This window comes from Homalodisca vitripennis, unplaced genomic scaffold (genome assembly GCF_021130785.1).
Source record: "Homalodisca vitripennis isolate AUS2020 unplaced genomic scaffold, UT_GWSS_2.1 ScUCBcl_313;HRSCAF=2038, whole genome shotgun sequence".
NCBI classification, from domain to species: Eukaryota; Metazoa; Arthropoda; class Insecta; order Hemiptera; family Cicadellidae; genus Homalodisca; species Homalodisca vitripennis.
The window spans coordinates 209,602-225,907 of record NW_025776583.1 but is presented as its reverse complement, the minus strand read 5'-3'; the positions used below and the strand labels follow the sequence as shown (position 1 = coordinate 225,907).

The following is a 16,306-nucleotide window of genomic DNA, read 5'->3' as shown; positions in this document are numbered from 1 at the left end:
CGAGAATCTGAAGTTTAGTTGTGCAATATCTCCGCAAGCACTAGGAAAAATCATACCAGAAACTTGTGCAGCTATTTTTGATGTTCTAAAGGAAGATTTCTTAAAGGTAAGTACAAATATTTGTTAATTAGTTTTAACTCACTCTTTTCTTCTTACATTATTATAATCCATAATTTACACAATTGTTTTTTGAGCGCAAAATTGGTTATTGTCGCGCGAGAATAAAGCAGGAGGGTACGAAATGAGTATAACCATCTTCCGAGAGCGACAATAACCTATTTTGCTTCAAATTTATCCTATTACTTATTTTTTAGGTCTAAAAAAACACACATAATTTCAGAAAAAAAATTTATTTTCAAATCTATCTTTTATAAACTTTTCAAAAACATCAAATTTAAAGTCATCAAATAACAAAAAAAAAAGCTGTAACAGAAGATGCTGTTGTCAATGTAATAGCCTATTATAAAACAAAACGAACAAACAAAGATGAAAAAGCAACTTATTATACATTGTCCTCGCTGACACCGGGTAGATTCAAATACTGTTTGAGTTCATTCCGAACTTCTTGTTGAGCAGTTTTTTCTTGAATCGCTAGTGCTTGACCTGCGGTAGGTTTAGTTGCTGCCGTTTGACTTTGAGCAGGTTCTGGTAAAGAAAAATTCTTAGGACAACGTACAGTTTGAGGTGAAATATCTATTTTTTGTTGCTGTACATGTTTTTGCTGTACTTGTTGTTGTAGATGTTGTCGTTGTACCTGATGTTGAGTAGGGTTGATTTGGCTTTGCACATAATATGGGTCAAAACTGAATGTCTGATGTTGATAATTTTGATCTTGTAAGAAATATTCAGCGTCAGCCGGCCTATACGGATATGGATTGTTGTTTTGATTAGTGTCCATAAAATGGTTAAGTGATGGTATATTCCGTTGGGTTGGCTGTTGTTCTGTCAATATGGCCGCAGATGCTTTCAAACTGCCTAACTTACCGTGGAACAAAACATCAGATATAAGCTTTTCTGCAATTACTTGTTGTTGACGGTCCATATCTTCCAGTTGGAAGCCCACGTTGTTTCCAAAAGCCCGGAACTTATTCTGATTACATAGGACAGACGTAGCTGTATCCAAAAATCGTTCTTGTTTCTTTTCAAAATCAGATATCTTTTTTCGGTTTGTTCGAGTAGTTGATCCTGGGTTAGACCTACTTGATACTGATGGGCGACTTACTGGTGTACTTGATGGTGATGGGCGTATATCAGCGTGTATCCCTGTAGATGCGTCATCTTGAGCCTGTAAAAAACACAAAAACTGGGTTTAAAACAGTTATATATAACAGCACGTCAATCAATATTACCTCAATATAACATTGTTAATTTTAATATATTATAATTTTAACTTTTATGTTTACTTTTTGCAGTTTCCTTGCAATGAATCGGACTGGATGAACATAGCTGTGGACTTCAAAAAGTACTGGCAAGTTGAAAACTGTGTCGGCGCTATAGACGGAAAACACATAGCGATTCGTCAACCTCCGAAAAGTGGGTCATACTACTACAACTACAAAGGGTTCCACAGCATTGTTCTTTTTGCTGTGGTCAATGCTAATTATGAATTCATCTATGTAAATTGTGGTACTAATGGAAGAGTATCCGATGGTGGCGTACTTATGGAAACTGATTTTGGAGAGTTGCTGGAAAATAAGGAATTGCACTTGCCGTCACCAACAAGCTTCGATGACAGGAGAGACGTTTGCCTCCCTTTTACATTCCTTGGAGATGAAGCTTTTCCTCTGAAGGAAAATCTTATGAAGCCCTATCCAAACAAAGGAATCACCCACGACGAAAAGATTTTCAACTATCGGATGTGCCGTGCTAGGAGAGTGGTGGAGAATGCGTTTGGCATCTTAGCGACTCGATTTAGAGTCCTTCTTTCGACAATGAATGTTAGTGTAGAGAGGGCAGAAATCATTGTTTTGGCGTGTTGTACTTTACATAATTTTCTACGCCAGAAAAGTCCAACCTACCTAACTCAAAGTAGTGTGGATTGGGAGGACACTTCAGCAGGCCAGTTAAATGAGGGTGAGTGGAGGCAGAACACGCAAGAACTTCTTGGGTTTAAAAGAATGAGGCGGGATGGCAGAGAACAATCAATTGCCAATGCAGTTCGAGGTTGGTATAAAAGTTTCTATAACAACGAAGGAAGTGTTGATTTCCAAGAAAAAATGATTAATAAGCGTTGACAGTTCGGTATTGAGTGTAAACAAGTGCGATGATATAGTTAACAACAACAAAAATTATAAAATATGTTGATTTTGCTATGTAGTCCTATCTTTTTCAATTTGATAACTAAATATTGGTGAACTTTGTACATTTTTTCTAATTCGTTTAGATACCATAACTGTGTCTTATTTATATTTTAATTCGCTAACTTTGGAAAAAAGCAATGTTGTAGTTTATTTAATTATATTGAACTTAGAAAAAAACTAAAGTGTATTTGTTTTCCCTTTAACGTATGCCTAAATAATACTGTATTGCAATTATATATTGCAATTTTGATTAATATATTCATTCTTGAAATTTAACTTTTATTATGTAAACTTATTAGATAAAAAATTAACTTATATTACCCTTCAAACATGTGCCAAAGAGCTTTTTGTCACCCACGATATTTTTAATATTGAGGTATGTTACTCTGAAGACAGTTCTAAGTAAAAATAAATAGGAAGGTAGATAGAAGTAAAACCAAAACAGATGAAATTCCTAGGAAATATACGCGTTTATTCATCACCATGAGCAATGCTCAAGGCTACACCTCTGTGGGGTTAAGTTAAATGACTGAATATCTATAAATGTTAGAAAACTTGCACAACATTAACACGCAAAGGATATGAGTTTTATCCTAATTATTTATTATTATTTATTTATCATAATTATTATTAAATAGTTTTTATCTTGGGGGCAAAATTATAGTCTATTGCAACGTACTACGAAATTAAGGAATAAAGTTGAATTTTTCAAACATCATTGACATAATGTTATACTGTTTATATATATAAATTAGTTTTGTGCTGTTTTTAACTTTAATATAATTTATTGTAATCTAACTTAACCGTACGAGGTGTTGTCCAAATAATGACCTAGCGCTCAATCCTAAGTAAAAATAAGGAAAGTAATAAACAGTAAATTGGTAACAATTAAACTGACACTTACTTTGGTTATTTCGTCCTGCGTTTCCGCTTCCACGTCGTCCACTCCTTCTTCATCTTCTTCAAGGGACGCAATACTTCTGGATCTTTTGCCGATCGAAGATACACCTTTCCTGACTACCTCTTGGTCTGTTATGAAAAGCAGTAAATCAAAATACCAAAGAGATGGTTCATACACATCATCCTGACCACTTCCGGTAATCTTTGATTTTTCAACCTTTTTCAGCTCTCTTCGGAACGATGCCCTCAAGGTTTCGATTTTGGATTTGACAAATTTCTCGTCGCAATCCGGATTAACTTCCTTGCATTTTTCAACGAGAACGGAATATCCTTCTTTTCTGATATTTTTGTTGGAATAATTTTTACTTTTTATGTCCCATAAAGCTCGTTGCTCCCTATAAAGTTCAATAAACTCACACCAAAATGGTTTATTATCGTTAAACGACATTATGAAACTGGCCTCGCTCCGAAAAAACAAATAACAAATCTAGTACTACGCCACTGCACTAGGGAAACTGAGGTCTAGCCAGTCGAGCCGCTCGACAGTTCCCCCACACACAGCCCAACATGACAGGCGCGCGGTTGGAGTTGGGTGGTGCTGTCGTACCCAGCATCCAACCCAACAAAACCATCGCGCATGTTGGGTTGGAGCCCACACACTCTCGAATATGTTCGACAAGACGTTGGGTTCCCAACTGCTCGACCAACATGTTCGATAGTGTGTGGGGGGCTTAAGACTATATAAACAGGAAAATAAAGGGCCTTTTGAAGTAATTGTCCAGGACAAGAACAAAAGTAAATTAAATCCTTTCCAAGTAGGGAAGATAGTAAAAACCCACCACAAAGACATTGACTACGTAAAAAAATCTGGGCGTAACATTTCAGTTTTTTGCAAAACATTTCAATCCGCTAATAACTTGATACAATCACAACAGCTCACTCAATTTAATGTATTTGTCCCTTCCATTAGGGTATATACCTATGGTGTAGTTAACATTGAACCGGATATCAGTGAAACTGAGATCCTTACTGAATCTGAATGTATTACTACAATTCTTGAAGGTATACGCATCAAACGACGCGTCAATCAAGAGCTTCAGACTACTCACTTTGTCAAGATCACCTTTGATTCTGATATCCTGCCAGAGTATATTACACTTAACTACGTTAGAGTAAAAGTAGAACCTTACATAATTCCTGTCAAGCAATGCTACCGGTGTTTTGCCTATGGTCATGTAGCTAATTCCCCTTGTCGCAATAACAGACTCTGTAGAGACTGTGGTGAACAATACCACTCCACAAGCTGTGAACTTCCGCGCAAGTGTGTCCATTGTTTTGGCTCACACAGTAGTAATTCAAAGGTATGCCCTGAATACACAAGACAAAAACATATCAAGGAAAGAATTAGCCTAATGAAAGAGGACTACTTTACAGCTAGCCTCTTTTACCCTATAACATATAAGAGAATTAAGGGCACACTAAGAAGACCCCAAACATTTGCTGAAGCAGCTAGATCTTTCGACTCGACCAATCTAACAGAGTACCCAGATTTACCTGAAACCGCACTACGTAGTAACCTGACTCCCCTATCTAATAGATTTTCTCCACTTAGCTCAGTCACTGAACCGTCTTCCATAACTAGCCCACAAACTTCCTCAACTTACAGAAAACCCAGTTCACATAGTTACACCAAACATATTAAAACAGTTCAACCTACCCAAACTGGTACAAGGCCTAATCGATCGACTATACACCAGTCAGAAACTAGGACAATTAACCCAGAGCCTAAACATAACCCACCAGTAGTAACACAAGCTGACAGGGAACATTATAAAACACTCTTAAATGCTACAGTAAATGAAATAAGAAACAAACAAAATATACCAATGTCACATCCAAAAAACAAATGGATGACTTTCTTGTAACATTCATATGCGCTGATTCTAATAGTAAAAACATTAGCATCCAAAATAAGGGTAATATGACTTCCGGTACAAACAGTAATAATATAATACCTAATAAAAAACAAAATGTCACCTAAGCTAAATATTTTCTAGTGGAATTGTAGATCTTTAAGGCCCAAATGGTCAGAGATAACACATTATTTTAGTAAAAATAATATAAGTATAGGTATAATCCAAGAAACATGGCTTCATGATAATATCAAACTAACAGATAATAACTATGATATTATTAAGGTGGATAGATATGGTGGCTATGGTGGAGTGGCCATCATAATACACAAAACATTATCCTTTGAATATATAGCAGATTTTAACAATAATTATATGCAATACATGGCTATTAAAATTAAAAGTTACAATAAATCAATTTATATACATAACATTTACTGCACAGATGGTAAAGTTAACTCCAATTTCTGGAACAGCAAACTATTTTGTAATGATGAGGGATATGCATTAATATGTGGTGATATGAATGCACACCACCCATACTGGTTTTGCCAAGAGGCAAACTGTCGCGGAAATGATATTTTTAAAGCGTAATCACACTCCAAATATATTTTGTTGAATAATAATTCATATACAACTACTCCAAATATATATCGCAGACAATCTGTGATTGATTTAACATTTTCCACACCAAACCTTTATGCGCACCTTTTAAGGGGAGCACTTCGTAAAAAATCTCAAAAATTACAAATTTTTTTTTTTTTTTTTTTATTAAAGTTTGGAATTTCCCGATAACAATGGTGGTATTAAATTTTTTTTATGATGACTAGAAGTGTCCGAAATATTTTTTTTTAAATAGGCCTGCAGGCAGTTTCGGGCCTGTAGCAGTCACACTTTGAATGGTGCTGTTATAGTACTACTTCGTTGCAGTCATGTTCATGATTTGGTTGGCAGTGACAGTTTGTTATGTCAACAACTTACACTAACCAACAAAACATCTGTTTTATAACCATTGCTTATAACCTAGGTAGCATACATGTTTTGGTTACTGACATTTCTGTTTTAGAGAGTGAAAATTACGTAAATGATTATGGTTTTTTGTGAGTTTAGTGGAGAGTTCTGAGTATTTTTTGTTATAAGTGTAGTGAATTTTATAATGCCACGTTCAAAGCCTGCTTTCAAGAAACGCGTTTTCAAAGGAAATCAACATAACCCTCCAACTAGTCCTAGGCCTAGTTTCTCAGGATCAAGTAACAATCGAGGTACCAATACTCCAAATGTGGATAGGCCAAGACCTCAAAGTGCATCTTCTAAGAAGGTCAGTCCTTTTTTGAAACAGTACCAATTGAATGAAAATGATGAGTCTGAAAACTGTATAGTTAATATAGGATTGTTGAATGAGGCTCTTAGTAACGTTTCAGTGTGTAAAAATTGCCATGGCCAACTTGTTTACAAAGTAAAACACATTGTAGGCCTAGCATCAAAAATTATAGTCAGCTGTTCTGATTGTGAAAACACTATTACTGTGACAAACTCTGAATTAGTCAGGCCTAACACTAATCAGAATGAAGCAAAGTCTGATAGGCCTAACACATTTTATGACCTAAATCTTCGTTTGGTTTATGCTATGCGTAACATAGGCAAAGGTAGAGTGGCTGCGGAGAAAATTTGCGCTTTTATGAATCTTACACCTCCGCCTTTGAGATATCATGAACATGAGCATTACTTGGGTTCAATTGCTGAGTTAGTGTGTAAGAAGTCAATGCAAAGTGCTGTGCAAGAAGCTGTATCGGATAATGATGGTTGCAGAGACCTCGCTATAGCTGCTGATGGCTCATGGCAGAAGCGGGGTCACCTTTCACTAAATGGAGTGGTATCAGTGACATCTTTATCAACCGGTAAGGTCCTAGACATCGAGATTTTATCTAAATATTGCAGATGCACTAATAGACTAAACAACACGCATGGTGATGGCTGTATCGCAAACTTTGAAGGTTCTAGTGGAGCCATGGAAGTTGCTGGAGCAGTCGCAATTTTTCAGCGCTCGCAGGCATTGTATGAGGCTCGTTACCTTGAATACCTTGGTGATGGAGACAGCAAGGCGTACTCCAGTGTATGCGAAGCCAAGCCCTATGGTGATACTGCCATAACAAAGATAGAATGCATAGGCCATGTCCAGAAACGGATGGGATCGAGATTAAAAAATCTAAAAGCTAAGACTAAAACACTCCCTGACGGCTCACGACTTGGCGGCAAGAACAAGCTAACAGATTCTGCCATTATTCAGCTCCAAAAATACTACGGATTGGCAATTAGACGCAACACAAACTCTGTTGAAGACATGAAAAAAGCCATTTGGGCAGAGTTTTTCCATGTGATGTCTTCTAATGAAAGGCCTCAACATGGACTATGTCCAGATGATGAAGAAACCTGGTGTAAGTACCGCAAAGCCGTAAAATCCAATGAAAACTATGATCATGGCAGCCATTTTCACTTGCCTGAAAACCTAATGACATTTATTAAACCTATTTTTCAAGATCTAGCCAATCCAACTCTACTGGGCAAATGTACTAAGGGAAAAACTCAAAATCCCAATGAGTCCCTCAACAATGTCATTTGGACCTACATACCTAAAAGAACATTTGTGGAGATTAAAACTTTGAAATTTGGCATATATGAAGCTGTTACAGCTTTTAATGATGGCTACATTGGCAAATGCAAAGTATTTCAAGAAATAGGAGTGTCACCAGGGCAGCATTTTATTACAGCAATGAAAAAGCTTGACCGGCGGCGAATTTGGAAGGCAGAGAAAGCTCAAGAAGATATAGAGAAAAAAATTAGACAGAAGAAAAACTTACTAAAAAGAAGTCTGGAGGATGAATATGAGGAGCAGGAAGGAGATCAGCCAGCCTATGCACCTGGAATGTACTGAAAAAGGTAATAAAGCAGTATTTTTTCCGTTTTTTGTGTTTTTCCGAAAGTTGCGGTTTTCAATACAAAAGTACATGTTTCTCAAAAACTACAAATGGTAGGAATATGAAATTTTTTTTGTATGTTTGTAGCACTGTTTTACATATGTGGAACCACTAAAAACATCACATTTCACTGAGTTCAATATTTATATACATACATATACACATATTTATATAGGTTTTTGACAAGCGTTAAAACAAAAATATATAACTTTTAGGGTATATGCCAAAAAATTTTTTTTTTTTGGTTCCACGTGTTCCCCTAGAAGCCCTCTTTAAATGAAAAAAAGAATTATGAAGATACCTCAAGTAGTTCTTGAGATAAGTGTACCTATGTTAACATTACGAAGATAGGGCGAAGTGCTCCCCTTAAACTGGAATATTTCAAATGATCCTATGGGCAGTGACCACTACCCAATTCTTATGCAGTTCGAATTCCTTCATACAACTCACATGATAAATATTAATCCAGGTCTTAATATGAAAAAAGCAAATTGGGAGATTCATACCAAAACTGTTGAACATAATTTAGAAAAATTAGATAACATACCTATAGAAATACAATATGATTTCTTGGTAAAAATAATATCAATGGGAAACAGCCATCCCAAAAACCAAACTTCAGTCAGGCAGGGCTGGGTTCCAGCCAAAACCCTGGTGGACGGAACAATGTTCTAAAGCAGTAGCTCATAGACGTTTAGCTTTTAAAGCTTTTAAATTAAATATGACCCCTACTAACTATCACATATATCAACAAGCGGCATATAGAGCCAAAGAAGTTATAAATTCTGCAAAAAAAGAAGGCTGGGAGAACTTATGTCAAAAAATAGGGGGCAAGGCCTCAACATCTTATGCATTGAACATTATTAAAAAGCTAAAAAACCCTTATAACACTGAAAATAAATTTAATATGTCCGATAACTATGACCCTACAAATAAATTCATGCAGCATATAATTCCTGATTATGTACCCCATTACACGGAATTGAAAGCACCAACAATATTGAATTATGCTACTATCACATATATCAACAAGCGGCATATAGAGCCAAAGAAGTTATAAATTCTGCAAAAAAAGAAGGTTGGGGGAACTTATGCCAAAAAATAGGGGGCAAGGCCTCAACATCTTATGCATGGAACATTATTAAAAGGCTAAAAAACCCTTATAACACTGAAAATAAATTTAATATGTCCGACAAATATGACCTTACAAATAAATTCATGCAGCATATAATTCCTGATTATGTACCACATTACACGGAATTGAAAGCACCAACAATATTGAATTAAGTTAAGCATGCTTTAGAAACTAATTTTAACATGACAGAACTTTATAAAGCCAAAAAATCAAGAAAATCAGATACATCCCCAGGCCTAGATGGCATAACATATTCAATGATTAAAAATTTCCACCTAAAGCCCTACATTTTTTACTAAATATCTACAATGGCATTTGGAACAACGTGATTAGAATGCCGGAAAGCTGGAAACAAATTAGAGTAGTAGCAATTTTAAGGGGAGCACTTCGCCCTATCTTCGTAATGTTAACATAGGTACACTTATCTTAAGAACTACTTGAGGTATCTTCATAATTCTTTTTTTCATTTAAAGAGGGCTTCTAGGGGAACACGTGGAACCAAAAAAAAAATTTTTTTTGGCATATACCCTAAAAGTTATATATTTTTGTTTTAACGCTTGTCAAAAACCTATATAAATATGTGTATATGTATGTACATAAATATTGAACTCAGTGAAATGTGATGTTTTTAGTGGTTCCACATATGTAAAACAGTGCTACAAACATACAAAAAAAATTTCATATTCCTACCATTTGTAGTTTTTGAGAAAAATGTACTTTTGTATTGAAAACCGCAACTTTCGGAAAAACACAAAAAACGGAAAAAATACTGCTTTATTACCTTTTTCAGTACATTCCAGGTGCATAGGCTGGCTGATCTCCTTCCTGCTCCTCATATTCATCCTCCAGACTTCTTTTTAGTAAGTTTTTCTTCTGTCTAATTTTTTTCTCTATATCTTCTTGAGCTTTCTCTGCCTTCCAAATTCGCCGCCGGTCAAGCTTTTTCATTGCTGTAATAAAATGCTGCCCTGGTGACACTCCTATTTCTTGAAATACTTTGCATTTGCCAATGTAGCCATCATTAAAAGCTGTAACAGCTTCATATATGCCAAATTTCAAAGTTTTAATCTCCACAAATGTTCTTTTAGGTATGTAGGTCCAAATGACATTGTTGAGGGACTCATTGGGATTTTGAGTTTTTCCCTTAGTACATTTGCCCAGTAGAGTTGGATTGGCTAGATCTTGAAAAATAGGTTTAATAAATGTCATTAGGTTTTCAGGCAAGTGAAAATGGCTGCCATGATCATAGTTTTCATTGGATTTTACGGCTTTGCGGTACTTACACCTACATCCTGAGAAACTAGGCCTAGGACTAGTTGGAGGGTTATGTTGATTTCCTTTGAAAACGCGTTTCTTGAAAGCAGGCTTTGAACGTGGCATTATAAAATTCACTACACTTATAACAAAAAATACTCAGAACTCTCCACTAAACTCACAAAAAACCATAATCATTTACGTAATTTTCACTCTCTAAAACAGAAATGTCAGTAACCAAAACATGTATGCTACCTAGGTTATAAGCAATGGTTATAAAACAGATGTTTTGTTGGTTAGTGTAAGTTGTTGACATAACAAACTGTCACTGCCAACCAAATCATGAACATGACTGCAACGAAGTAGTACTATAACAGCACCATTCAAAGTGTGACTGCTACAGGCCCGAAACTGCCTGCAGGCCTATTTAAAAAAAAATATTTCGGACACTTCTAGTCATCATAAAAAAAATTTAATACCACCATTGTTATCGGGAAATTCCAAACTTTAATAAAAAAAAAAAAAAAAAAAAATTTGTAATTTTTGAGATTTTTTACGAAGTGCTCCCCTTAAAACCGGGGAAGGATAAGGAAAAAGAGGACTCATACAGACCTATATCTTTGATATCATGTTTTATTAAGATAATGAACATAATGGTTAAAAATAGACTGACATGGCTTGTTGATAGTCTTAAAATCATCCCTAAAACCCAATATGCATTTAGGAATAAATTGGGTTGTGCCGATTACATGATTAAACTAATATCTAATTTACAAACTTCTCTGACATACAATGAAACTACTATTGTAACATCTTTAGACATTACTAGTGCATATGATAATGTTTATCTGCCTACATTATGGACTAAAATATCAAAGGCATACCAGCTAAGTTTATTATGCATTGTCACAAATGGCTCATTGATAGGTAACTTACTATCGTATTTCCTCACCACCAAATAATTAGAAGCTCATGTAAAGGAATACCGCAAGGCAGTGTAATGAGTTCTTTACTTTTTGCCATATATATAGCTGATATTAATCAATGTCTGCCCAGACAAGTACAATCATTACAATATGCGGATGATGTTGCACTTTATATATCCAGCAAGGACTGTGTCGAAATACAACCTACCATGCAAGATTCACTGGATAATTTAAGTAAGGAACTTCAAAAGTTAAATCTGGAAGTTAATCCCAGTAAAAGTATAGTTACAATATTTACACGGAAAAGATCTTTAAACTTCGGAATAAATTTTTACGTAAACAGACAAATGATCACAATAGCCGATAAGGTAAAAATTCTAGGTGTTACCTTAGATAATAAAGTATCATTTAAACCGCACATTGAACAATTGCATACAGAATGTCTGAAAGATATTAATATTTTAAAGATGTTAGCATGTAACAGAAATGGAGCAAATCCCCACTTCATACTTGCGATATACAAAGGCCTAATTAGAGCTAAGCTTGACTATTGTTCTTTTTTATATAGCCATGCCCCAAGGAACATACTCAATAAACTAGAAGTAGTACAAAACCAAGCTCTAAGAATAGCCACAGGAGCTTTTAGGACCTCTCCAGTTATAGGACTCCAAGCGGAATGTGCGGTAATTCCCTTTAACATAAGAAGAATAACACAGAGAGAATTGTTTATAAAATTATGACTCACCCCAACTATCCAGGATATGAAAACTTAAGTTATCTCCATATGATAATAGATAATCACCCTTACTGGAGAAAAAAGAAAAAACCATTGTACATTTCAACAATTAACACAGCACAGCACATCAACCCAATTGAAAACCACTATGTCAAATTTACAGCTGTACATGAATTAATACTACCCTTAGAGCTAATTAACTTTAATGTAAACTGCAATATTCTAGTAAATAATAAAAAAGTAGATAAAAACGTTAATAATGTCTTATTACAAAATGAATCGCAAGAAATGATTATCACAACCTACAAAGAAAAATTTATTATTTATACAGATGGGTCTAAAACAGATAATGGCACAGGAGCAGCGATTTATATTCCATGTACTGAGACCAGACTAAATTTTAAACTTAACAATATTACTTCAAGCTACACAGCTGAAGTATACGCTATCTATAAAGCTGTACAGCACACCCAACATTGAAGAACACTGAGGTAGTTATATGCTCTGACTGCCAATCCGTTATCAAAGCTATTGAAAATACAAAGTTTGGCATGGTAAAAGATAATGACATAATATTAAACATAATTTTAAAGAAATACTAGACAATAACACGAATACGTACATTATACAATGGGTCCCAGGACATATGGGAATAAGAGATAATGAAGTTGTTGATAAATTAGCCAAGTCCTCAACCCACAATGTAAATAATGTTAGAGAATTTTACACAGCCATGGCAGATTTCAAATCGTATCAGAATACAAGGAATATAAGGACAATGACAAATAGTCTTAATACAAGTAACAAAGCACAATGGTACATAAGTGTCAAAAAAGCCTTTTCAAGGGAACCATGGTGGCAACAAACTATACTAGAAATGAAATTGTAAATATAGTTAGAATTAGGTTAGGCCATGCGAATGTAAACACCTGCTTACATAGAATTAAATGTTATTTCACTCCACTATGCCTAAATTGTACATTAGGTTCAGATGAAACGCTAGAACACATTTTAATAATATGTCCGAAATATTATTGTGAAAGAGAAAAGACCAAAACACTCAGTCAAAATATTTCTACAGGCTTAAGAGAAATTATGAGCATGGAGGATCACCAAATTTATATAGAAATAAATAAATTTTTATTTTCCATCAATAAAAGACTATAAAATTATATTATATTATATCTTTTTGTAAATAATATCTGTGATGTGTGTATATATGTGAATGGATGATGATTAGGTGTATGTATTATAACAATCAAAACTATGATGAACAAAGGGACAATAGTGTACATCGAGGTCTCATGGTTATTTAAACCAGACCGCCTTTTAGGCAAAGGAAATAGAAAAGAAAAAAGAAAATTACTGGGTTTACATAAAAACAAGGCATGGGAGTTCAAAATTGTCAAATCCAGGAGGTGGAAAAAAAGTTTTTTGTACCACCTAGTCGTTCTTCGAACGCATTCTAAGTGAACAATCTTCATGTCATGAGGTCAATAGCTCCCATGTTGACATTGTAGTCCAAAACACAATAAGGTTTTCTGATGTTCTTGGATCCCTCTTTCCTGTATTCTTGATTTCATGTGAATGCTCAGTTGATGACATATGTGTCCTCTTTTATCGGTCCACTTAGTTACTAAAATTGTGCCATCGTTGAAACATTCTACCTCACCCGTACAACTTTTTCTCAAATTTTGGCATTCCTAACCTTGTAGATTTAACTGTTCCACAAGCATAAGTTTTTCTACTGTGGAGGAAAGCAAATAGGTCTAGGCTAGTATACCAATTATCTAAAAATATGCAGTGCCCTTTGTCAAGATATTGATTTAGTAATATTGTTACTACAGCTCCTGATATACCTAAATCCTGTGTGTTGTTTATCTCAGTCTCCTTCCCAGTATAAACAATTAAATCTAGCACATAGCCGGTCTCACAGTCACACAAAAGGAACATCTTTATACCAAAACGATTTCGTTTTGACGGTAACTGTTTGAAGCCGAGTTGGCCTTTGAAAAGAAGGAGACTCTTTAATACAGATGTTTCTAAATGGCTCAAAGTTGTTTCGGAAAGATTCAGAAAATATATGGACAACTTCTTTTATTGTTGAAAGTTTACCGTTTTGAGCAGGAACGTTGTTATCTCTGGGAAATGAAGCAAGCTCATAATGTTGAGATACCGATCTCGGCTAATCATATCTTTCTTTTTGTGAAGGGGGTCATTGGACGAGTACAGTTCTAAATGAACTTTTATTGTGTACCATTAGTATAGTAGTTCCCAAAAAACAAAGAGTTCATTTTTTGTCAAAGGTTTCCAACGATTTATTCGCGATTTGTCAGTAGGCGTCTTAGTTGTTACTAAGTAGTCAAATTGTTTGTTTGTTTTACGAACAATTGAGGGGTGTAGATGCAAAACTCACATTCTCCACTTTTTGAAACTTTAGGCGCAATTCACACTGAACGAACGTTGGGCGGTGACGTGGCACGGACGAGGCAGTGATGTGGCGTGTGCAATGCACACTGGCAACCACAGACGCGCGACAGTCGTGAGAAAACTTGTCAGTAGAGTGGTTTTGTATGTAGTTAACTGTTGTATGTTATTACATATAATAAGTCTGGTGTATAATCAATAAAACAATAATAATAATAACAACAACAACAACAACAACAATAATAATAATAATAATAACAATAATAATCAATAAAACAATATAAACAATAAAACATGGAGAGCAGTGACGAAGATGATCAAGATATGTTAGATGTAGTGTTCGTAGCCAATTTACAGAAAAAGAGAAGATTTTGGGTTCATCTACTGTGGTTAAGTAAGAGAGATAGTGGTACATTTGTTGTGATGCGTGAGTTAAATTTATATCCACAACGCTTCCAAAACTTCTATAGGTCCCGTGAGTGTTTCTTCGTAGTTTTGGACCTTGTTAAGGACGACATTACAAAAAGAAGCACTAACTCTAAAGAACCTGTTAGTCCAGAAGAGAGACTACTGATAACTTTGAGGTAAGTTAAAGAGTAGGCTACAAATTATTGTTTAAGACATTTATTTAGAAACGAACTAGATCCAGAAATCTTGACAAACAAATATTCTTGTCTTAAAGGAAATTATACGTTAATACGTATAGTTATAAGTAACTTTATAAAAGAACCGCTACTAGAAGCAAACTATTTAGGCATCATATACAAGTAGTTCTTAATATTAAAATCTCCCTCCTCGTCTACCGTTTGGCCGAAGTCCATTGCAGCTTCATTGTTAGGAGCAAAGCGATCCACTGACGGTGATGTGTAGTTAAATGTACTTGCTGAGGATCTAGTTGATGCAGAAGCAACTGAAGAAATCTCCACGTTATTAAGTGTTTCATCTGCTAATTTCATTACTACAATTTTGAATTGTCTTTTTTGCCTAGCATCCATAGCTTTCATGTCTGGCAAAATACTATGCAAAAAAGCCAAGTCGGGGTCAGGTTCGGTAGAGGTTCTCTGCGATGTTTGGTTTAGTAACCGTTGTTTCGTCTCAAAATACTTGAATGCAGAACTCATCTGTTTACGTCAGATGAACTTGTAAATGGTGTTTTCCTCTTTCTGTACCCACTATCCTTTTTTTTTGTTCCGTGGTTAGAGTAGGCGGAATAGGAGCAGGTCTACTTCCTTTTGAAGTATCACCAGTAGTGGGGAGGTTGGCATCTTGGGCAGAATCTTGAGTGGCATCACGTTCCTCAACAGTACCGTCATCCAGCTGTTCGTCTTCACTGTTTTGTTGTTCTTCTTCTTGTGCTGTCTTGACTTCAGTAATATTACCTTTACTCTGCCGTGATTTAAGGAAGTTATCAAAAAAATTGAGGTGCTCAACCAAATAGTACTGTTTAATTTTTTTTTTAGTGGCAGATCCAGACGGTAGTTTTGCTTCTATATAAAATATTAACTAATGTTTAGGTTGTGAGTAACAGCTGATCATTTATTCAACACTTTTTATCGTCATATTTTCTTTGCAAAGGTTGGCAATATCAGCTGATCAACAATTAAGTTCATGAAGTAATATTTGAATAACCTTTATGGAGGTTTTTGTATTGTGGCGTGTGAAGATTGTAATTTGTGAGATCCTGTGATTATTTGGAAATATTTTATACAAGTGTATAAAATATTTTATTAAATATTTATT

The 16,306-nt window shown here is 35.1% G+C and overlaps 1 protein-coding gene across 1 annotated transcript; it reads right to left on the bottom strand.

The window, feature by feature from the left end:
* Positions 1–502: 502 nt before the first annotated feature.
* LOC124370736 lies at positions 503–3,658 on the bottom strand. The gene is made up of 2 exons (XM_046829036.1): positions 3,205–3,658; positions 503–1,285 (listed from the first exon to the last, which is right to left on the bottom strand). Exons 1-2 carry the CDS (start codon positions 3,646–3,648, stop codon positions 503–505), a joined length of 1,227 nt encoding a protein of 408 aa, XP_046684992.1. The 5' UTR covers positions 3,649–3,658.
* Between the last annotated feature and the right edge of the window lie 12,648 nt (positions 3,659–16,306).

Excerpts from the sequence above, each read along its gene's own strand:
- LOC124370736 (XM_046829036.1), bottom strand. The coding sequence starts at position 3,648 with ATGTCGTTTAACGATAATAAACCATTTTGGTGTGAGTTTATTGAACTT. Across the intron at positions 1,286-3,204 it reads CGCAGGACGAAATAACCAAA|GCTCAAGATGACGCATCTAC; the intron begins GTAAGTGTCAGT and ends TGTTTTTTACAG.